General features: G+C 39.9%; 3 protein-coding genes across 4 annotated transcripts; 1 reads left to right on the plus strand and 2 right to left on the minus strand.

Annotated features, from left to right (window-relative positions):
• Window positions 1-751: 751 nt before the first annotated feature.
• On the plus strand, window positions 752-3,339 carry tefm (transcription elongation factor, mitochondrial). The gene is made up of 5 exons (XM_056373086.1): window positions 752-926; window positions 1,249-1,736; window positions 2,095-2,244; window positions 2,397-2,575; window positions 2,782-3,339. Exons 1-5 carry the CDS (start codon window positions 884-886, stop codon window positions 3,044-3,046), a joined length of 1,125 nt encoding a protein of 374 aa, XP_056229061.1. The 5' UTR covers window positions 752-883; the 3' UTR covers window positions 3,047-3,339.
• A 137-nt stretch (window positions 3,340-3,476) lies between these two features.
• Window positions 3,477-9,781, minus strand: atad5b (ATPase family AAA domain containing 5b). Its single transcript, XM_056373097.1, has 13 exons — window positions 8,680-9,781; window positions 8,489-8,585; window positions 8,306-8,388; window positions 7,945-8,093; window positions 6,834-7,005; window positions 6,345-6,619; window positions 6,139-6,232; window positions 5,996-6,060; window positions 5,588-5,786; window positions 5,358-5,482; window positions 4,454-5,259; window positions 4,031-4,189; window positions 3,477-3,673 (listed from the first exon to the last, which is right to left on the minus strand). Exons 1-13 carry the CDS (start codon window positions 9,647-9,649, stop codon window positions 3,595-3,597), a joined length of 3,273 nt encoding a protein of 1,090 aa, XP_056229072.1. The 5' UTR covers window positions 9,650-9,781; the 3' UTR covers window positions 3,477-3,594.
• Window positions 9,782-11,362: 1,581 nt separating this feature from the next.
• On the minus strand, window positions 11,363-21,385 carry suz12b (SUZ12 polycomb repressive complex 2 subunit b). Of its 2 annotated transcripts, none has more exons than XM_056372597.1 (17): window positions 21,085-21,385; window positions 20,692-20,836; window positions 20,157-20,203; window positions 19,989-20,053; window positions 19,744-19,812; window positions 19,464-19,513; window positions 19,074-19,159; window positions 18,738-18,969; window positions 18,374-18,479; window positions 18,175-18,280; window positions 17,839-18,016; window positions 16,489-16,574; window positions 16,023-16,166; window positions 15,243-15,400; window positions 14,351-14,549; window positions 13,575-13,654; window positions 11,363-13,349 (listed from the first exon to the last, which is right to left on the minus strand). In XM_056372597.1, exons 1-17 carry the CDS (start codon window positions 21,097-21,099, stop codon window positions 13,037-13,039), a joined length of 2,079 nt encoding a protein of 692 aa, XP_056228572.1. In that variant the 5' UTR covers window positions 21,100-21,385; the 3' UTR covers window positions 11,363-13,036. The 2 variants fall into 2 exon arrangements, with proteins under 2 accessions (XP_056228572.1, XP_056228571.1); XM_056372596.1 differs by having other exon boundaries at window positions 16,489-16,577.
• Between the last annotated feature and the right edge of the window lie 766 nt (window positions 21,386-22,151).

The following is a 22,151-nucleotide window of genomic DNA, read 5'->3' on the forward strand; positions in this document are numbered from 1 at the left end:
TGGATAAACATCCTGAATCAAGAATCACCATGGCCATACTTATTGTATACCAAATCAAAGCAGACATTCTTTGCACTCTCCCATGAATATTGTTTTGGGTTTTTTTCTTGTTTATGTATGACTTGTGAACAAGTAGGCACTTTTTGCAATAAATTGGCATGTTTTGTATTTCATGTACATTGTCAATTTGATAATTTTTTAACAAAGTAGTTTGAACTAAGTAGCTTTAGTTAGCCAAACTAGATTTCTCCCTCAGGTAGCTTTGCTGTTAGCTTCCAATGCCATTCTTTCAAAGTACCTTCCTGAGAACCTGAGGATTGTAACTGTACAACCTGCAGTTTGTGGTGCTGTTGAACTGTATAGGGTTGTAATGAGAGGTGTTATTCCTAATACAACATTTAAAAAAAAAATTCCATTACAATTTTCAGTATTATGCAATAAGCTGTGAGATAGTTGTAGGGGAGTAAAATGTAAAATATTAAGATATAAAGTATAATAAAATAGTTTAAAAGTGTGATTATGTACAGTTCTTGAGTAAATATACTGAGTTGCATTACACTGGCACTGGTAAGAGGTCTTTCTGATATTTATTCTACTCTCAATTATATAAATGTATGTTAACATAAAAAATACGTATTAATGCAGCACCATATGAATTGGTGCAATAACCCTACATACTTACACACAGTGAATGGCGTAATACATCTTTAAAGTCGGTTCTCCCGTAAACACAACAGAAGAAGCACCCCGGAACCAATCCAAAGCAGTGTTGTTGTGCTGCTCCGGTCGATTTTATAGCGTCGGACGACAACCAGAGGACGAAGTTGTTTTACCGGCATGATGTTGTAGCTGAAACGAATTATTATTTACTTTAACTAACGACATGTGGGTCGCCAGACGATTTTTGTCATCGGTCGCTCAGAGACGTACGTTTTCATTGTGAAATATATTGTCTTTTATTCGCTGTTTGCATAAATCTCAAAGTACAGACTGCTAACGAAAAGCTAATTTAACTTAGCTAGCTGTAAATTCTAATTTAAACATTGATAGGTTATATTATTTCCAATTTTATCTGTTTTACGTTTTTAGTTTTCCCTGCCTTTGGGCCTGACATATCTAATTGACAGATACACGGTAACTTGCACGAAGGCTCTGCACTCACGTGTTGTGGAGGGTCAAAGCTTTTTTTAAAAGGTTTTACTTTGTCTAAACACATTTTGATTTCAATCTCCTGTATTTCTTCCACAGGTCATTATGCAGGACAGTTTGGTTTATTCCGTAGCCCTAAGCACGGCTCCCTCCCCGAGCTGGAGCTGCGGTATCTCCAGTGCACATGCTGCTGGAGAAGCCGGGTTCCCGTGGCCGGCTTTGAGACCCTGAACGCCACCCTGTCCTCAGCTTCCGAGCCCTGCAAGGATGACACCAGCAGAACTTTGGACGCTTGTTACACCTCCGAGCAACGAGACGCAATCCTCAAGCTGCTCAACACCGCAACCCCGTCAGAGCTGGCCGCCGTCAAGCTCCTCAGAGGCCGCAAATCGCTCAACATTGTGGACTACAGGACTAAAAACGGACCCTTTAAAAGTCTGGAAAGCGTGGTGAATGTACCGCTACTTAAGCACAAAAGTGCTGTCATAGTTTTCGACTCCATCCTCAACCCGGTTAAGAAGGAGAGGAAAGTGAGGATACAGCTGGCCAAGTTTATCAGGCCAGAGGTAGACAAGTCCTGGTTGGAGGTGAGTTTTGGCTCCTGTATGTGAGAATTCAATGGTCAGCTAGGGGTTAAGACACAAAATAAAGTGGGTTGGCTGGGCAGGTTACAGAGATTGTCTTGGGTTTAATTCAACACCCATCTCTCTATAACTGTGATTGTGGTTTGGGTCTGCCTGAAATGCAGGTATGGGTATTGCACAAGGCAAGAAAGTCTGTTTTCCTGTCCTGTAGGTTGATGAATATCATGTCTGACCTCTGATGTTTGAGATAATTTTGGTGTTCACCTCACTTCACTTGTCAAACAAAAATGTTGAATGTAAAAAGGGAAAGCAGGGAAAATCACTATGATCACTTATCATAATTCTATATTTGTTTACTCAGGATGCCAATACCATAGTGTCAATAATATGTGGGACTAATAAAATCGCCTGGGCACATGTGGAACGTGGGATGACCGTATTGGATTGGCAACAGCTGGAATGTCCTAACTTCTTGAAGGGAACATATATGGCTTCTTCTTACTTAAATGATGTGAGTACCACTACCAGAATCTGTTATTTTTGACTGATTCAGGGTTTTTTTTTTTTTTTTTTTAAGAAGCTATGTAGCAGCCATTGTCCTTGTACAGAATTTAAACCCATATCTAACTGCACAATATGTAAACTTTTCTTTTCTGCCTACAGGTTTCTGCGGCCGTGTCACTACTTCCTTCTGCTGACTTCTACATTATAGAGAAATCCTCAATCTCAGTCCAGAATACTGCTCTGTTCCCTGTTATGGCACACATGAGGACGGTGGAGGCAATGCTTTTTGCTCTGCTGGAGCCCAAAAACTCAGCACCAGAGTCCAATATTCCTCCCAGGTGGGAAAAATTGATTTCATATCAATAATGACTGTTCTCAACTTCCAAATTTACCATATCATATAAAAACATATTCATAATAACATTTAATACCAATACCTGCTTCAGCATGTCAGTGTGCATTTTAAATCTGGAACACTAAATGAACGTTCATGTAAGTGACCTAACACAAAAATTTCTTCCCGTAATTTCTTTCTTCGTTGCAGAGTTTTGAACATGATGCGAACTGCTGTGGGACGCCATTTTGGACTAATGGTGGGGGAATGTCGGACCAGCGGGGCAAAGACAGTGCGACAGCTGATGACTGAGTCGGTGACACAGAAGCTTCCCAGGATAAACTTTCCCCAAGATCTGCTGTTCAAGTACAGGAACTCCTTTCAGATGGGGAACAGAAGAGGAGGAGAGGAACTCTGTGATGCTCTACTTCAGGCTGTAGCTTTTTACGAGCTGCTCAGTGAATCTTACAGTTAGCAGCCACCTGGACCGATCTCATGCACCGACCATGCACCGCATCCAGTAAAACAGACCTCTTAAGTGGCAAACTGAGCCCATTTGAATCCCTGAACAGATTTAATATACTTAAGGTTACATTAAACACTATGGTGATTTGTTATTTCTACTGCTGATGTTGTGTGATTTGGACATTTCCACAAACTAACTGCTGTCTGCCATCTTCTGCTGTCTGAGGATTTTCATTCAAGTTGATTAGTGTTACACTTTATGCAATAACTTTTTACAAATAAAAAAAACATCAAAAAACCCAACATTATGGTTGTCATGAGCAACTAATGTCTGTGTATGATCATGTAAAAAGTGGCAACCCTTAAAGAATTTTGCAAGATCAAGATAATTTACAAAAAATATAATTTTTATTTATTCTTCATGGTTGCACTTATATGTAATAAAACCTGATTTCACAGCTCAAGTGAGTAAAATTCATTTGAAAAAGAGTTCACTAAAATGGATGCATAGTAAAATAAATACTGACAGGAATAAGGTGTGGTAGTCCAGATTTTTCTCTAAGAGAAATCTTCTGCCAGGAGTTGAAAAGTTGACTTTGATAGGTCCAGGTGTAAGTTGCTGAGGTAGTTCAGACACCTATTGCAGGGGATAAATTGTTGTATGACTTGTGTTGTATGATGTATAGTATCATTAAATAATCAAATTCAGGTATAATATATATAACTAACATTATTTAATCCAGCAATGATTCAAATGGAAGATTTAACACTAGTTTGCTTGGACCTAAAAAAAAAAAAAACAAACAAAAAAAACACACATGCTTATGGTAATTACATAAGGAAGCTTTGGGGCTTAAGATACAACTACCATCACCTACCTTCCACTGTCCCACAAACCACTCCGATGTTAAACTTAATTATAACTCATTAAGTGTGAAAGACTGTAGACCTCTGTAGAAAATTAATTTAAACCCGTGTGTTGTGTCTGGCTCACCTGACTGACTCCTCTTTCAGTTGCTTTGCTGTATGAAAGCGACAGATGGAGCGGAGAACCGGCATGTAGTCAACACTGACAGCTTGTCTGTTTCCCAGCAGGCTGAAGGATTTACTGCTGAGCACCGTCCTGCTCAGCTTGTACTGTCTTTGGGACACACTGGAGGGAGAGGACCAAGTGTAACACGGTGAAAAACAGAACCCTTCCAGATTCCAGAAATAAGTTGCGTGATTAAGCCAAATGCATCCATGGCCTCACCTGAAACTCCACAGAAAATTTGACATCCAAATGACTAAAGAAAGCTTAGGACAACTCAAGTATAAAAAGGGCACTGGATCTATATCAGCCATGTTACAAACTGAAAAACCAGATAGTAAACTATTTGAATCAATATTCAGGAGTAGAGAGGGAGAACAGACTCACCTTGATGCACACAGAGGTTGAAAACTAAATCTGAGGCTCTGTCTTTTGGAAGCAGCGGGGAACATCAGTTTCTCCACCAGCCTCTCCCGCTCTTTGTCCTCCAGTTCCTGGCTGTATTTTTGGGCTTCAGTCCTCACCTCAGACACCCGCCACCAGCATCTGTGAAAGCCCAAGCCTTCAGCAGCAGCCTGAATATCCGACAGCCTCTCCTGGCTCCAGCTCCTGCCCCCCTCCTCACTCATCTCATCCAACAAGCCGTCCTTTATATCTGCCCCTGTCCAGACAAACGACTCAGGGCTGCATGAGCCTGAAACAAGCTTTGCAGCAGCTGGCAGAGTGGCATCAAGGTACGACATGAGGTCAAAGAAGTCAGTCAGGGCATCTAAACAGTCAGTTGCCACTTGGGCTGATTTTTGTTCAGTCTTGTCACTTGAACTGGGGAGTCTTGAACGAGCCCCCTTTAATGACAATGAAGTGCTTTGAGGTTTGTGAGTTAAAGTGGAAGGTGATGTAGTGTCAAACACTCTTGCAATATATTTCTTTCTACTAAGCCTGGAGTTATTCCTAACAGATTTGGGACAGATATTTTGATTGAGCTGCTGGAGGTGAGGATCAGTGTCAGAGGGTGCCAGCTCACTCTGCAGCCCAGAACAAGTCACCTTGTCCAGGTAGTGGACTGAAGTTCCCTTGGTGCCGATAGGTAGAAGGAGCTCCAGGTTGGTGTAGAGAAGAGGAACCCCTCCTCTCCAGCTCTCAGCTAGGAGCCTCAGGAGCTTGTTCGTGTCTGTTTCAGACCAGCGCTGACACTGAAAAATCAGAGACAAATTATTGACAAAGTGCATTTTTCTTTGGGGAAAATCTTATGAAGTTTAAAAAATAGATAAATATAGATATGAATACTTGCCTTTAAAAGGTTCAACAGTTGGTTTTGGGTGACAGGATGGAGACCGAGCATGCTGGCAGTGCAGCCTGTGTCACATGGAGGAAGACTGGAGTCTAAATTGTCTACCTCTTCAGCATCATTTGAGTCTAGATTTGGAAATGGAGAAAATTCCTGCAAATCCATACTGGTATTGCAAGTTTTTGGTAACAAAATCCATGTCTATAAAAAAGGGGCCTGATTGTGATACTTACACTGTACACGAGTAGGCTCCTTAAGCAAGCCTCCACTCTGAGATGCCCTTCCTCCACCACCGTGCACCCAGAGCTGCAGCTGCAGCAGACAGCGCCTGATGTCTCCACAGGTGAGTGTGAGGAGGCTGCTAACATCATCCAACTCCAGTTGCACATTCTCAGCCAAACACACCAGCTGCAGGTAGCTACAGACATTCACCTTGGAACAGATGAAGTAAGTCTATGACAAACTGGGTCGTAATGGTTCTGCATGTGTGGTGAGCCTATAACAGCAGACTTGGAAGCCAGCAGGGTTTTATTTTTTTGACACAAGCATAGAAAAAAAAAGTGTGGAGCTACTTTAGGAAACATGCATGGGTTTCACACTGAAGTTGTACAAGAATATACAAAGATAAAAATTTGTCTCACCGCTGTTGGGGTTTTGAAAATGATTTCCTCCAAGCTGCAGTTGAATCTCTCTCTGAATAAAGGATCTAAGGAGGACATTTACTTTGCATCACGGCTTGTCTTCAAATCTATATTACTCTAAATTACACAGTGTGTGCATTTACCATTGGCGGTCAGAATGACTGGCCTTTTAGTGGTTGTCATGAAAGTTTTGATGGCTGCGAGGAAACCAACATCATCGCTGAATATGACATCAACCTGTGGGAACAGACAGTTGCAAACAGATCAACCCAGACCAAGCATGGGATATGTGCGGCCTCATATCCATTAAATTATATGTCTCACAGCGTCGGGTTGCCAAATGGTTTACCTCTTCAAACAGAATGAGTGATGTGGCTGTCTTTTTACTCTGTGGCACTGTTTGATCACAGCCTGCTGATGGTCTGCCCAATTTCTCCCCGTCTAGTTTCTCAGATGGCGACAGGCCACCAAAGTGTAAGTGATCTGCTTTGGCCTTCATCTTAAAGTAGTTGGCCAAAGTGACTGTGGCTGGATTAGCTTTTCCTCTGCGACTAGAGCGGCCAAAGTTCTGTGCTGTCCTCCTCTTTGTGGTAGAGATGACATTTTTAGGATGCACTGTTTTTCCTGTTAAAAAAACGCAAATGCCTGTTAAATAAGTTAATGTCATTGAAGCATCCATTACTGTGTACAGATATTATACTATATTTAAAACTTACAAAAACCTCACACCATCAGGTTTTTTTTGTTTTTACTTTTTTACTTCACAATCATTGTTGCAGGCTTGTATAAGTAAGTCAGTATTCAGATAAAGACCCTGTCTTTATTAGTCATCTCTTACCAGGTAAAGTCTCAGTTTTAGGAGTGCAGCTGCTGGTATTGTAGTTGTTGAGGTAAGCTGGTTTCAGTGGGTCCTTGCCCGACGTCTCCACTAGGTGGGACTGGGTAGCCTCCTTGAGCTGGGACAGAACGTGGCGGCCACTGCGCTGTGAGGAGCAGTTCACCTCAAACACCTTTGAATGAAAAAGGAAAAGAAAAATTAAATGATGATTGATCCTATTTAAGAATGACATCCAGATGATTACTTGTCATGAAAGCAGTTTAGAACCTGGTGAAACATAGTCTTAGTAATGGCCACAAAAATTTCAATAAAAGATAAGCAATCCATTTTGACAAAGAGTTTCATTTTAAATGTTCCCTTCGGACTCGGTTGCATTTAGAATAATCGGTGTGGTAATTGTTTATCTTTGTGACTAATCTCGTATTCTTGATTTTCTCCGAGGCAAAAGGCTCGGATAAAAGTGATAGGAGGCAGAATTTCAATGGGCTACAAAAGCACAAGAACAGATGGAAAAGTATCTGTAATCTGTTCATCTGTGAGTTTCTGAGGAGATGAGAAAACATGTCCTCAACGGCCAGAATAATATGAAATAAGTACACAGCAATATCAGGTACTATTTTAATTTATGGATCATTTTGTCAAGCGGTCAGTGGTGTAGACACTGATGAGTGAATAATTTTAGACTGCGAGTATTTTCTATTTCGCCAATAGCTTTTTAATATCAGTGCCTAAAACATTATTTTTCATTTATATTAGTTATTTCTAGCGAGCCTCTCCATGAGCTTTTTAAACCAGTTTTTCATTACTGTAGGTTAAGGTTATAAGTGTCACTTTCTCATGTAAATTTACAATTAAAATGTGACACCTCCGATCTGAAGTGACAGTGATACAGTTTGTATAGCCAATAACCAACTGGTTCTCTATAGGAATCCTTTAATCTTATTAATTTTAGGAATGTTTCAAGGGACTGTATGGATTAGATTTGACATATGTATTCATGTTTGATGCCTGTATGTTTGATGTTAAGTTATGGTTTAAAGATATATGGATGCAATTATCAGCCTTTGGTGGCATCTACTGAAAGATATTGGACCTTTACATAAATCCCAACCTTGAAGCCAAGCTCCTGAGCGCAGGCATACACTGAGGCAGTCTTCCCCACACCTGGAGGTCCTGTTATCAGCACGGTGTTACATAGCGGATCCTCTCTGTCGCCCTCTGCCCCAGCCTCACCTTGGAAGTCTCCACAGTCCCACGAGTCTGCACAGGACAGTCATTACTTTTCTGACCAAAAATTCCACACATGGAAATCCTCTGTCATTAAAATAAAACTTTAGTCATGTGGATACACAAAAACAATCAGGCTTTTGACGAACATTTGGTCATGGCTCATTCAAAGCCACATGAAAATTTTGACCCTGAGTGGAAAGATATGAGAGCAAAAGTAATGTATGACAAATTGCAGCGAATACCATTGCTGTTATCTTCATCTTTCTTTTCCTCCATTTTTCTCCTCTCGTCAGAGTCAGCTCGTAGTTTCCATTTCTTCAACCAACTGAATTCCAGACAAAAATCAAAAGAAAAAGTTTTGCTTACACGGATTTCAAGTCCAATATATCAGTGAAAGGATTAGTGAGCTAATGAACAAAACTGACCTGTGAAGTTTGTTCACTGAGACAGAGTTGCCGATGACTTCACTTGAATGCTGAGGACTGTACTTGTCTGTCCAGAGAACATCCTCAAAACTGGATTCTAGAGAAAGGGAAAGAAATGACATTTTCTGTTATTAAAAGGGCACAAAACATACCTTAGGAATACAAATCAATCAGCCTATGAGAGGGTTTACCTCTGTGAAGAATATCAAAGGTTATGGGTGGCTTGCCATCAGATTCTGTGTCATTTCTCCATTCAGAGTTCGGCTCACAGTTGTTCACCAGGCCCGCTATGCTCCCGCTTCGCTCCCTCAACCTGTGACTGCGACTCAGCTTTCTGCTCCTAGGCTGCTTCTTCACAGAGACGACTGTACTTTCCTGGACACCCTGTGCTAAAAGGTGACATTGATCCACACCAATGGCATCCTCTGCAGTGAGACTACACCTCAGACGCTTGGACACCCCCTCAGAGTTTTCTTCTCCTCGTTTCCTCTTCTCTTTGAGGTGGTTCTGCAGGGAGTTTTCTGCTTTGGACAGACTATTAACAGACTCTTGCTCAGTCTCACCTGTGGATCCAAAATCCCGCAGTTTTTCACTTGCTTTCCTCTGCAGCGTGCTGAACACTGTGTGAACTGGAAATACTGGATTAGATGTTTTGATTTCTTCCAGACAGCTGTGCAGAGATGAGGGTGACAACCGTCCTCTCCAGGGAGACAGAATAATCCCCTCTTTCTCTGTCAGCTGAGATACTGTAGATACTGATAACCGACGTTGACTTTTCACCCTTTGCAAATCATCCCTCTGAGGAGGAACTGGTTTCTGCGGCTTCTCTACAGGCTGATACAGCTTACCATTACTGCTCCTTTTACTCTCGCTCTGCCGTAAGAAAATGGGCGCAATTTTAATGCCTTTTGCGCAGCACGTCTGCTTCTTCTTTTCCTGCAGTGGCTGAACTCGTTGGGAGATCCCAGCAGCAGCAGAGGTGTTAGAGCCATTTTTGTCTTTTGCAGCCAGCGAGGCTGAACCTCCCTCTGGTGATGTTTTATCAAAGTAGCAGCTCGACTCCGATAACACTAAAGATATTACCTCGGTGGTTTGTATTTGGTCTTTGCTTTGGCGGGGTGTATCCTTACAGTTTCTGCCCCGTTTGAGCTTGTTTCGCATTGTAGAGAAATCCAAACTCAAACACTGTGCGGGGGCATTTTGACTTTGGCGCTAGGCTGTGATGCATGACGGAGTCGTAACGTCAATTTGCGCGACGTTACTTCTAACCAAGCTAAGCTAGACTAAAATTTATTTTACTTTTACACGAACCCAGCTTGCTAAAAATTATATTCTTATATTATAAATTAAGTAGAAAATGTAAACGCTTTGAGTAAATACATAAAACACTTCCAAAACATCGTACTTATGTGGAGCGACGTCAAAAACGTGCGCCAGGGTTGAGTGCAGCCAAAGATCGTTTATGCGCAGACAAACTACACGGATGCTCTCTCCTACAGTTTATAGCAAGTGAACCGAACTGATTTCTCCAGGCACCCAAATGCCAATCAGTTCTCCATAAGTCAAGGATTATTTGATTAATAAATTAGAAAATCAATTGCCAACTATTTTGATTTTTCTTAATTTTGATTAACTGTCACTTAAAAAAGTAATTTTTAAGGCAAAAATATAAAAAAAAATCCTCTCGTACCAGCTTTTTTCATGTTAGGATTGTTTTTCTCTCAATAACAGTGTAAATTGGTTTGTGGATAATTTCCTGGCTTTCTAGGACAGCAAACTTTGGTAATTTTTTTACTGGTGCTTCAATGTTGGAATAATACTACCTTTCCTGAGGTTTTCTGTGTTAATTACACAGAGAAAAAGTAAGTAATTTGATAAAACATTGCAACAAAGTATTTCAATATAAACTAAAACAGTTAAAGTCCTAAAACTAGATTTTGACTCAGAGTCCTTCTACAAAGGCGACCACAAGGCCTCAAGTCACAGTTAATTCTTCACTTCAATGTTGCATGTGTCAACCTGTGAAGTGATGTCCTACCTGAGCAGCATGACACTGAGAACACGTTGAGATTAACTTAGGCCAAGATGACGCTGCTGCTTTCCCATGTTAAAGAAGAACCTGGAACCTGCCAGGTAAAGAGAATTTATGCTCTTAAGTGTCTTCATTATCATCTTTTACCTGTGTAAGTAATCCACTTTCCCCAGACACTTGATGTGTTGGGGAAGATGGAGGATCTGCACTCTGCACATCTCTAGTGAATATCTAGGACATAAATAGATCAACCAAAATTCCAGTTAGCAACAAATTCACATTTCAAAATGCTTTGTCAACATTCATTTGAAATGCAGAAAGATCTTGAGTATAGAAAATCCATTAGGACCAGTTTGAGGCAGTGTGATGATGCACCTTCACATTTTGGTTACCTTTCAATACACACTTCAATAAAACCTCAGGATAATTACCAAACATGTGACACATCTAACTACATCTTGCCAATTTATTCTTTACCTTGTTGACAAAATAGTCTCAACTCAAGGGTAACTTACTTCATTGTTCTCAAGCTCTGGATGTGCTCAATGAGATGTGCCTGTTCGAATAAACTGAGCAAACTCAATCTGGTGACAAGGACAGGTTGAAGCACTCCAGAACAAATGAGTTTCATGTTCAGACTGTAACCTGCAGTTGGTCATCTCTTCAACCATTGTCATTTGTATTTTACAGAAAAAGAAAATGCTTCATTCTACATGTGAAAAATAGTTTTTGGGTGCATGAATGGTTTTTATAAGATTTCAAGCCTGGATGGAATGGTATTATTCAGACCAGGTTATTATACAACTAGAATGACAAGGCAGAGACCACAATAGAGAGTGTAATGATGGCTAATGTCCAAAATCGACCAATAATAAAAGGTCAAATGTATTTTATTTCTTTAAATATAAAAATCCCCTTAGCCAGAGTGTACAGTTCACAATTTTTAACAGGGTGTTTCGACAACAATGGTGAATATGTCTCCCTTTTTCCAGATGAATACAGAAACCCTCTATGAACAGTGGAGGGAGAAAAAATATATATTGTTAATTTGGTTGTCCACAAGGGAAGTCTGATGAAATAATGAACGGTGATGATCACCTATTTATGTGCACACTACAAAACACATCTACTGCTTTTTTTTTTCTTTTTTTTTTTTAAAAACTGGTTATGGAATGAACAAAAGAAAATATACTAAAAAAAATACACAGAACTAAGAGACTGATGAAAATATTCCCCTTTGGCATAAACTGCACCTAACAGAACAGACCCAACCATCCAATAAACAGCATATTGCTTTGAGAGAAGCCCAGCAATCTGTTAATTATTGGATTCAGAGCAGGGCACAGCTAAACATTTGATTTGATCACATGTATACACATTTCTGTCAATCAGCTACTGATACTCAGAACCCATGTTAAAAAACAACATGACCAAATGTGAAAAACAGGTGCCTGTTTCATCAGAAAACTGTTGAGTTTTATATCTTCAGTGCTATGCACTCTACACCATACATGGGATGATGTGCTGCTGGTTGTTTCAGTAAGTCTTAGGAAAAAGAAAATATTCAGAAAAGTTCATTTCCCTGGCTTTCCTTGAGCTATGATCAATGCAGGCCAAAAGGCTTAGGGGGTGATGAAGTAGGAGTTTAGCCTGGACCCAAATCTCAATTTATTCTCTTGTCCAGGATCCAAGCTTACAGTATAACACTATCGTCATGGCAACCTACCAGCAAAACCCACAATCCATCTGGGTGTCCTAACACAAGCTTTACAGGCTTTATATACTCCAGACATTGATGCCAAGTGTAGATTTTTACCGTGATGTTCTCTTAACTGTAAAACCCTTCAAATTAAATGTCATTCACAACAGTGAAATCAAACCCACTAACGTTTCTCCACTGATGATAGTGGAAAAGCTGCATTCATCATTTGGCGCAGCATGATTTATATAAAAAAAAAAAAAAAAAAAAAAAAAAAAAAAATTCAAGGTAAGCTTTCTAAATACAAACACCAAGTGCTAAAATAATCAGCTAAAAGGATAAGTTTTCAACAATATTGTGTATGTGTACAAATAATCAAGAGTGACAATGTTACCAGTACAGTTTTAACTGTAGTCTTGATACAGTTGTCTGTAACAAGGACATACCAAAGGCAGTCGTGCCACGTCAGAGGAGTCTCAGTTTGTTCACTCTCTCACCCAAACACAGATACTTCAGTGGCTCCTACAAAATGCATATTAAGTAGGTTCAACTTACATCATCCAGTCCTCAAATTCCTGGTTTGTGTAGCTGTGGGTGATTCACTTTTATATTGTTCATATTTGGTTCAGTCCTCAAGTTCCAAAAACTTGTTTACCTTGTATACTGGTCTGCTTTAGGTCAGATCCTCCACTGACCATTTCTCCCACCTATCTAAGCACCAAATGGTTGGTAATGTTCATTGAAGAAGAAGAAAAAAAACAAAAAAAAAAACAAACAAAAAAACCCAACAATCATTGTTCCATCCATCCAGCCTGCATCAGTCTGTTAGCGCGCTTTTTGTCCTCTTGCCCTGCTTCCCTCCACTGGAGGTGATGGCGTTGCCGTTGCAGGCTCCTGCTGGTACCAGAGTCTGGTCCTGCTGCTCCTCCTCAGTGTCCGGCAGCTCTTCTTGGATCTGCCGCAGACGGGCCATGGCACGGTCGATGGTGGCTGTGCTCACCAGGTTGAAGTCGTGCATGCTGACTAAATGCAGGAGGAAGTTACGGCAGAGGTTGCGGCGGATGATGTGAGCACCACGGTTTTCCACGAAAAGCATGATGGCCTGATTCATCTGGTTGTCTGCTATGAACCTGCAGGGGAAATAGAGTATGAGTGAACTTCTAGATGTTCTTGATTTCTTAGTAATAATAGTTTCCCATAGCAACAAGAAATTCTTAGTTTAGGCAAGTTAATCAAAAACACAACCATATATACAATATAAAAACAAAATATTTTTATAACAATTATCACATTGCTGAAATATAAAACACTGTATGAGGGTCTGGTAATGCCTACCAGTGATATATAGAACATACCCATGCTTCATGACATGCAGGTTCCACAGCTTCATCACCTCCTTCTCTCCCTCATTGACATCTGTGAACTCATCCAGTTGCTGTAAGTAAAAAAAAAAAAAAATAATAATTTTGATACTCTTCTGATGCGATATGAACAAATTGTCATCTCAGCCAGTAAAACAACAAAGACTGATGATTTCATTTTAGGCATTTCCTGTTCTGTTTCCTGACAGTGAAACTGAAACTTATTCTATTGCAAGTAATCTCAGCGGGTTGAGAAAATCAATACTGAACTGATAAAAAAAAAAAAAATGTTGTGTATGGGTGTAAAGCAAGCTGAAGAAGTGCTGGCAACGGTTTTTGCTCTGAGCACCTTTAAGATATTTATGGGGAACAGGCACAACCCAAGTGCTTTGACTCTTTGTTGCCATGGTAATCCTACACAGAAAGAAAAAAGAACTGTATTCCAAAGCTTTATTTTTATGTTTTTTTCCCCTTTTAAAAAAATTCTCTAGGCTCCTCAGAAACACTTGCAAACAATCATTTTTATTTGGTCTGATTGTTGAAGTTTCCTTACCTCTGTCAATTTTCAGTTCAAATTTTCCTTTGTTACATATCATTACTGGGCTCTTTGTTACTTGCATCAATAGCTGCTGCCTCAATAAGTGGTAATAAAATGAGAATTTTCCTCTTTGGCAGCTTTCTGGACCTTCAAGGGTGTCTCCTTATAAATGGTGCTTCATTTTTATTCAACAGTGAAACCAGCCAAAGTGACTGAAGTAATGGCTTCTCACCGTGGCAGTCTTTTCTCTGAGCCACTCTGGATCTCTCTCATCCTCGCTGTCCACATCCATCTCCTGGGGCCGCAGGGGCATGCAGCTGTCACTGTGGAAGTAGAGGCGGTTGTGTCCGCTGACATAGGTCCTCTGCTGCTCCAACTCTCCATCCTCTGACTCCAGGAACTCCGACAGACTCGGTTTGGTCCTCTTAGGCCTAGTGGAAGGGGGAGAAAATAAACCCTGCATATACACTATGTATTCCAGATTTTCAAATCTTCATATTCTCTTTTTTTTTTTTTCTCCCTTCTTTATATTACATATACTGACCCTTCAGTTACCTCAGTACTGATCTTTTCATTTTTTGGTCTGTTCTGGTATGCATCACAAATGAAAAACAAAGAAATACACCTCTCTCTCAGCTTGAATATGCTATACACACAATAACTTTTGGGTAAAAACGAATGAGTGATGCTGAACAAGTTGTTATAGAATGCAATTTACTGTGCGCCATCAACAAAACAAAGATCACTCACCCAAGTCTTACAAAAAATATGCAAGGAAACTTTTATCACTCCAAAATTTGAGTTTTCATGCTTTTATTTAAGACACTTATTTTTAATTAATTAATGCACCAGTATGAGAAACCTGCTGACAGAGTAAAACTGATCTGTTTAGGGTCACCTTCTTGCCAGATGCATCACTATCCTTGTTTTAAATCGGTTTTAACCCAATTCATCGCTCATGAACAGTTCATTAAAGCTAATTGAACTGATTACAAATTCATCATTAGGCTAGACTCAATGAAAAGTCAATTAAAGCATTCATTTAAAATCAGTTAATTACATTTTCTGACATGCCTCGACTTTGAACATGAAGACTGCTGTTGAAAAAAAGGTCACATGTTTACCTGCAAACCAGTATGTGGGTGACAGCAGTCCTTTTGACCGGGCCGTTGCGGCTGAAAGCAAAGCCTGGTTGGCTGTGGATGTCCTGAGGGTTACCAACATATGAGCCATCATAGCACTCATTAATGGACACGTCTATCCTTGCTCCTTTCGGGTCAGGCTGCAGAGAAAAAAAAAAAAAAAAAAGATTAGTGGACTTCTAAAGGAAATTGTATTCAGCATAAAAACAGAGGGCATAGTTTTGCTCAATCTGGCACTAACTGTCAAGGTTAAAAGTGTGATTTCTCAAAGGTCATAAGCCATAACATGCTTTGAATAAAAGTGTCTGTTCACACAGAGAAGGATGCCAAAAGCATTATCAGAGAGTTAGGGAGGGAGGGACACAAATAAGAGAACAAGCAGAAACTGGCTGTGCAATTTAGAAATGTACCTGGGAATAGACTAGTTTTCCTAGGAACCTTGTTAAATACGACTTGCCCTTTGTTGTGTGGACAGGTGATTAGAACAGTGTCTCCTAAAATGTTGAACTATTTAACATTTCTCTTCGCACTGTGTGTTCGCCTGAGGAGCTCCACCCAGTAAACAGTATCATGCATCCTCTGCTTTTTACTAAGTTGTGGCTTAAAAAACACTCAAGCATTGCAGATGAGAGCTACCCTACAGCATCTTTGATTATGATACATAAACTTAAAAATCGCTTGAAATCAGGTGTGGTGTCTTAAAAGTACACATGAGTTGCCCAAACACACAAACTTAGACACACAAACACCCTGTCCCCTTACCACATAGCTGAAGATGAAGCGGGAGTGGGAGAGTTTGAGGTGTTTAAGCAGGCTGTAGAGTTTGCTGCAATTGAGTGTACACCAGGGACAGTGAAGATCGTCTCTTGCCTCTGTCTGCTGCCGTGTGTTATTGTTGTACAGGAACTGAGCAAGAACAAATCACATTAGTAACTACAGGTGAACCAGAGAAAGACAACCTACAGCAAATATAAATGGGTGATTCTAACATTGCTGCATATATTCACAGTTACTGTCACATTTGGTAATCAAAACAGTTCATAGTGTAAGCTATGGTTATTTTACTATATCAGTCATGATTACATGTGACAGTACTTCAAATCATTTTCTAAAATGGCTGCAAAAAAGCAGACCACAAAGACATTTTGTTGTTCAGCCACCTCACCAAAGGATTGTTGAAAATCAGTGTCCCAGGCCCAGATGTATTCCTTACTATTGTGTGGTGTACCTGATAAAATATACGTAGCTTCTGCCGCGGCTCACACGGGACCTGCTCTTTCCTCGTCTGAATGTCTGTGCTGACTGACTCTTTCACTGCTGACGGGAACAGATGGAGAAGTTAATTCTTGGAGAATCACCAAATAACAAATTCTGTGGATTTGATACATTCAACATGTATTTGAAAACTGCATTGTTTTCCATTAACATCAAGAGTTGAAATTCTGAAGTCCCCTTCAGACATGGAATCTGTAACATTTCTTCATCTAACTGTTAAAGTGATGGCTTTTTGGCATTAAAAAAAAAAAAGACTGTAGGTCTCTACACGTTATGTAAATGTTCCATAAAGGCTCCGTTCAAACATGACATGACCATTACAGACGGAGCTGCAATGCTTGTGTCATATTTGCCATTTGGTATTAGAGAAGGAGCATGAAAACCTAATTTCCTTCCCACTGCCACAACAGTACTGCTGCAGAACTATGGTTGCAATGTGATGATAAGATGGAAGCACTGACAGGTTGCATCAGTGATGGATTTTAAAAGTTACTTTGCAGTTAAATCAAAGACCATCGAGCTGGAAGTAACCCAGACCCCACTTCTCACTTGCAAATTGAATAATTTATTAGATGTAATATATTGAATTCTGCAGCCCATTTCATACAACCCAAACAGAGTTAAATGATTGATTGGTAATTACAGTTTAATTCTCATTTGCTTATATGTTGTATGTAGGCATTTGCTGGATATTCATACATATCAACTGAAATAACAAAAGACTAGTACGATAACCATTGTGACCTCTACAGAAAAGTGATTCAGGGCCTTGTTCAAACATTGACACCAACATGTAAAGTTGTCAGCACATTTATGCAGGGAAGTACATGTCTGAAAGGGACTCAACAGTTATGACTCAGAGTACATTTTGCCAAATTCAGTTACAAATAGACCATCCCACATAAATACCACGGTGGGTTTATAAAAAAAAAAAAAAGAAAGAAGAAGAAAAAAAAAAGAAAGAAATATTCAGAACCATGACCCATTCAGCCTTGCTCAGAGAATCTGGCATTAAGTAAATCTTTTTTTGTTTAGTGTTCACTATGAACAGTTACAAGGTACTTTTAATAAAGCAGAAGGTGGAATAGTAAACCGTTTATGTCCCCTCCCATCATTCATCATCTGTGGATGTTTTCTGCCTCCTGCTCTTAAATGTAAATCAAGATGTGATGAATGATTTTGTAAAAACTGATGGTTCCACTCAAGAATACTGATAGAAATCCTCCACATAACAGCATATTTCTCAAATCAGCCAGGTCTTCAAACTAAATTCAAGCTACCCTATGGTGTTTTCTTCACTTACTCATGAGGGCAGCTCGGTGGTTGCTGGTCCTGGTCTCCATGGGGCTGGAGCTGTCCGAGTTGCGGGTAGCAAGAGGTTTTGCGACAGGGGCAGTGGACTTTCCGCTGGCATCACCTGTCCATCGCAGTGTGAACTGCAATGTGGGTCCCTGAGAAAATGTCTCAAATGGTGGCAGTCTCTGTGGGACAGTCATACAGTGTAAACAGTCAGTGACATTACGTGGCGGTGTAGAGACGACAACGCCAGGCAAAAGTAAGGAAGCTGGTATTTAATTCACGGGTTTACATAAGTCAGATGTGACAAATGATAGCATACACATGTACAAACCCATCCTACCTTCCCATCAAGAATGGTTTCCCATGTGGCTTGTTTCTTGCTCACAGGGCTGTCCTCCATCCCTTGCATCGACACCTCGTACTCCCCATCCAGGAGCTGCAATCTCCTGAAGAGGACAAATCAGCGCACATGAATCAGGGATAAAGTCAAAGGAACAGTAAAAAGGAAATATTTTACAACTTGTGTCACAAAATTTTACCTATTCTTATCAAAGACAGTCATCTGTGCAACATATGTCTCTGTGGTCTCGCCCTCCTCTCTATGGGAGGAACTCCTCTTCTTTCTGCTAGGAGTATCCGTTACATCTGTGCCCAAAAAAATAAGAATACAAAAATAGAGTAAATTAGAGTGAAAAAAAAAAAAAAAAATCATTCAACCAGCAACTATTTCTGTTACATCTATCATTATTTTTTTAGATGATGTTCCCAGAGAATGACCGGGTCCTCACAACCAGCAGCTTGCCAGTGGCTCCTACCAAAATGCACTGTTAAAATCATTCACCCCAAAACAAACTGTGCTTTTTCAAAAACCAAACACAAAATGCTTAGATGTGGAATTCCTACCGATGTTTTCGTTGGCTTCTCCGTTGACCAGACCATTAGTATCCCTCCTCCCTATACGCGACACCCTGAACAGGAGTGAGTAGGACTTCACCATGTGGCTGTTGCTGGGCTCAAACTCATTGCTGGAAACCAGTAAGGAAGGGTAGGAGCCAGGCTTGGTTTGGTTACTGTCAGGATTCAAAGGCACCTGCTTTTTACCTGTAGGCACTTGCTTTACCGGGCAGCTGACATCCTGAAAGAAAAATAACCAGACAGAATTTAACAAACACAATCACTGGTAAGTAACATCAGATGAGCTGAAGAGTGAGAGACTGGCGCAATTATATTTTACTTTACCTTGCGTTTTTTATGGCAGACTTTGACAAGTAGCACCTCTAAGGACACGGAATTTTGTTCATTTTCTGAAATCTGAGATGGCTTTTCTGTATTGGAACAAAGAGTTTAGCATCACTAATTTTGTCCACATTGCTGATAAGGAAAGTATGTCCAATATACTTTTGTCACTAGTATGAGTGTTTCTTTCTTTCTTCAGGCAAACACAAATGTTAAGTATGTTATTACTGTCATTGGGTGGTCTCGTGGCAACACAGCACTTACAACAACTTGTTCCAGCATGACTAAAGGAAAACAAGTCTTTACTCTACTACTTTCTATGCATTTGTGAGTGTTTCCCTTTGCAAAAATATACTAAACACAAACAGTTGGTGAAGAATAAAGCTTGCTTACCATCCTTATGGAAGAACCCAGTGAAGGTTAACTGTAGATGTGAAGACAAGCTAAAGAGCCAAAAGAAAGATGTACAGGTGAAATTGGGTCATATCAAGTGCTCCAGCTGTTAATATTAATGGTTGAATGAACAACATCTGAACAGCATCTATTAATAAAACCACCAATGCAAAATTAAGAGACATAAATTGTGTCTGCATGGTTTTATCTTAATATTTTAGTCCTTAAAAGTATCCAGTAATAAAGGGGCATCACATCAACTCTTACAGAGCTGTGTTACCTTGGAGAATCCTGCTCTCCCTTCATCCTCTCAACTGTCTGCAACATATCGTCCACTTTGAATGTTTTTCTGGGGAGGAAAGATTAAAAGGGCACACAGGTTCCACATTAATTCATTTATACTGTGACCGATTATAGGCGTTTCAGATATGAATTATCTTTTAAAACTCAATAGGTGCATCTTTATGTGCAACACAAGGAACCCTGTTCATTAATGATAAGTGAAAACACATCAAGATTTCCTACCTCCTGGCATTTGTTCGACCGTTTCTGTGTGACATGAAGGTGAGCGTCCTGTGCAAAAATATGGGCTAAAAAGGGAAAAAAGGAATTAATTATTCAATCACTCATTTAAAGCAGGCAGACTAATCAATAAATGACTCATTAAAAAGATATGTTGAATAATTTACTTACTGCAATCAAGTTCCTTGTGCGAAGAAATCGGTATATCTGAGTGGGTTCTGAAAATAGAGAAGAGGTATTATTGTGACATTTGATCTAGACACAGTGACATAATCCTCCATCACCTGCTCATTCAATTTCTCTGTGTCAGCATCTGAGAAACTATGCCAAATTATTACAAACACATGCCAAAGCATGGGGTGTTAACAGGTGGTAAGTTCTGTAGCAAAACACCCACCAACTTTAGAAAATCTGAGATCATAAAAAATACCGGTCTTTATTAAGTTATGTCATTCAGTCTGATACCTACATACAAAGTACAGTTATCATGATAGTTGTTTAGTTATAACAAACATTATCTAAGGCTCCCTTTACATAGCCAGTTAAACTATGGAGGCCTGTCTGCCAAAACCAGATATTGATAACAAAATAAGTAACAGTAAAGTTACGCAGGTGTCTAAATGCTTAGTGAGAGAATGGAGAAATTCCTCTCGTGTTAATGAAACAGAAAAGCTGCATTACAAAGTAATGAGGGGAGATATCTCACTTTCAAAGGCCTGTAGGAACAGCTCACGGTCGGCCTGAATCTGCTCCATCTTCGGCTTCTTCACAGAGTTCATCATTGCTGATGAGGCAGGGTACACAGCGCCGTTAGCTTTGCAACTCGCCCCACTCATAATATGACCTGAGCTCTGCGAGGGAGACAACGACACGTTAGTAAATAAATTATTACACAACAACCGGTGGCAGTACAACAAGTTAGCTTAGCAAATACTCGCGTTAGCAGTCAAGCTAACTAGCTCAGCTAAAAGCACAATGCTAACATGTTAGCTAGCCTGGTATTTCAGCGTAGTATTCACTTCGTTTATTCTAACTACTGTTAACGAAAAGCTCAAAATCGGTATGTGGTAAACATTGGGAATAAATAAAGGCAACCCACCCTGGCTGATGGCATTAATTTGTTAGCCTCGCTGCCTCCAGCACAAGCCTGGCAGACTCAACAGCAGAAACCCATGAAGATGAAGAGGAGGCGACGAGACGCTGGCTAGTTAGCTAGCAGAGCTAGCATGGTTTACTAGAAAACAAACCTCCGTACGCCTAAGGTCCACCCGCATTCAACTGTCACAGATAGCGTTAATTCTCAGAGATGATGTGAGTATTTTGGATCTAATTATTGACTATCTGGCTGTAATTTATTGTCGGTGTGGTTTCCTTCAATTTGTACTGAACAACAGAGCAGTAGTCAGTTGACAGCCAATGGGAGACGCGCTGAGAGAATCCAGTGCTGTGATTGGACACTGCCCTCCGGAGATGACATACAACCCGCTCTCGCTTTCTGTGATTTTGCGGGAAATCGAGTTTATCAGCGTTCACATCTAGACGACTCCGCAGCTTAAACTTTCTCATTAATACTGCACTTTACCGATGTCCATCCATTGAATATACTCCATCTCCATTCTGCTGCCATGGATGTGATGAAAAAAAAAAACAACAATTTGCAAATGGCTCTATATGTTTATAAGTTATGCAATAAATCAATCTGCAATACACAGCAAAGAGCTGAAATGTGTTATTTTTTTCTCGTGCAATTACGAGAGTGATAGTGACCTAATGATTTTATGGCTATTGTCTCTTATATTACTACACACAGTATAGGTATGGGTAGGCTATATCTTAATTTTTTCTTAAATTATACATACCTTTACAATTTATTTACTTTATCTTTATCAGTCTGTCTGTCTGTCTTAGTACATGGTGTAGGCTTTCATTGTCTATCCACGTAAGCAAGTAATATAATATTTAATGCCATTTAAAAACATTTATTATAATGCTTTTTTGTGTTTCTTATGTTTTTTTTTCTTTTCTCTAGTGAAGATAATAGTGTATTGGCCACCCAAAACATACAGTGTACATGTATATGGACTAGCCAGGTAGAACAGATGAAATCTAATAAACACATTTTTATTATATTTTACACACACACACACACACACACACACACACACA

The sequence above is a fragment of the Seriola aureovittata genome, chromosome 3 (assembly GCF_021018895.1).
Source record: "Seriola aureovittata isolate HTS-2021-v1 ecotype China chromosome 3, ASM2101889v1, whole genome shotgun sequence".
Classification (NCBI taxonomy): domain Eukaryota; kingdom Metazoa; phylum Chordata; class Actinopteri; order Carangiformes; family Carangidae; genus Seriola; species Seriola aureovittata.

Bases quoted from the DNA above. Each gene is read 5' to 3' on its own strand.
- tefm (XM_056373086.1), top strand. From the start codon at position 884: ATGTGGGTCGCCAGACGATTTTTGTCATCGGTCGCTCAGAGAC. The intron at 1,737-2,094 runs GTGAGTTTTGGC...TTGTTTACTCAG, and splicing joins TAGACAAGTCCTGGTTGGAG to GATGCCAATACCATAGTGTC. The intron at 2,245-2,396 runs GTGAGTACCACT...TTCTGCCTACAG, and splicing joins CTTCTTCTTACTTAAATGAT to GTTTCTGCGGCCGTGTCACT.
- atad5b (XM_056373097.1), bottom strand. From the start codon at position 9,649: ATGCGAAACAAGCTCAAACGGGGCAGAAACTGTAAGGATACACCCCGC. The intron at 7,006-7,944 runs GTTGGGATTTAT...TTTCATTCAAAG, and splicing joins CTCAGGAGCTTGGCTTCAAG to GTGTTTGAGGTGAACTGCTC. The intron at 5,787-5,995 runs GTGAGACAAATT...ATCTGTTCCAAG, and splicing joins TTTTCAAAACCCCAACAGCG to GTGAATGTCTGTAGCTACCT.
- suz12b (XM_056372596.1), bottom strand. The intron at 20,204-20,691 runs GTGAGATATCTC...CTCTATTTTCAG, and splicing joins GTTCCTACAGGCCTTTGAAA to AACCCACTCAGATATACCGA. The intron at 13,655-14,350 runs GTGAGAAGCCAT...TTTTACTTACAG, and splicing joins TCAGAGAAAAGACTGCCACG to CAACTGGATGAGTTCACAGA.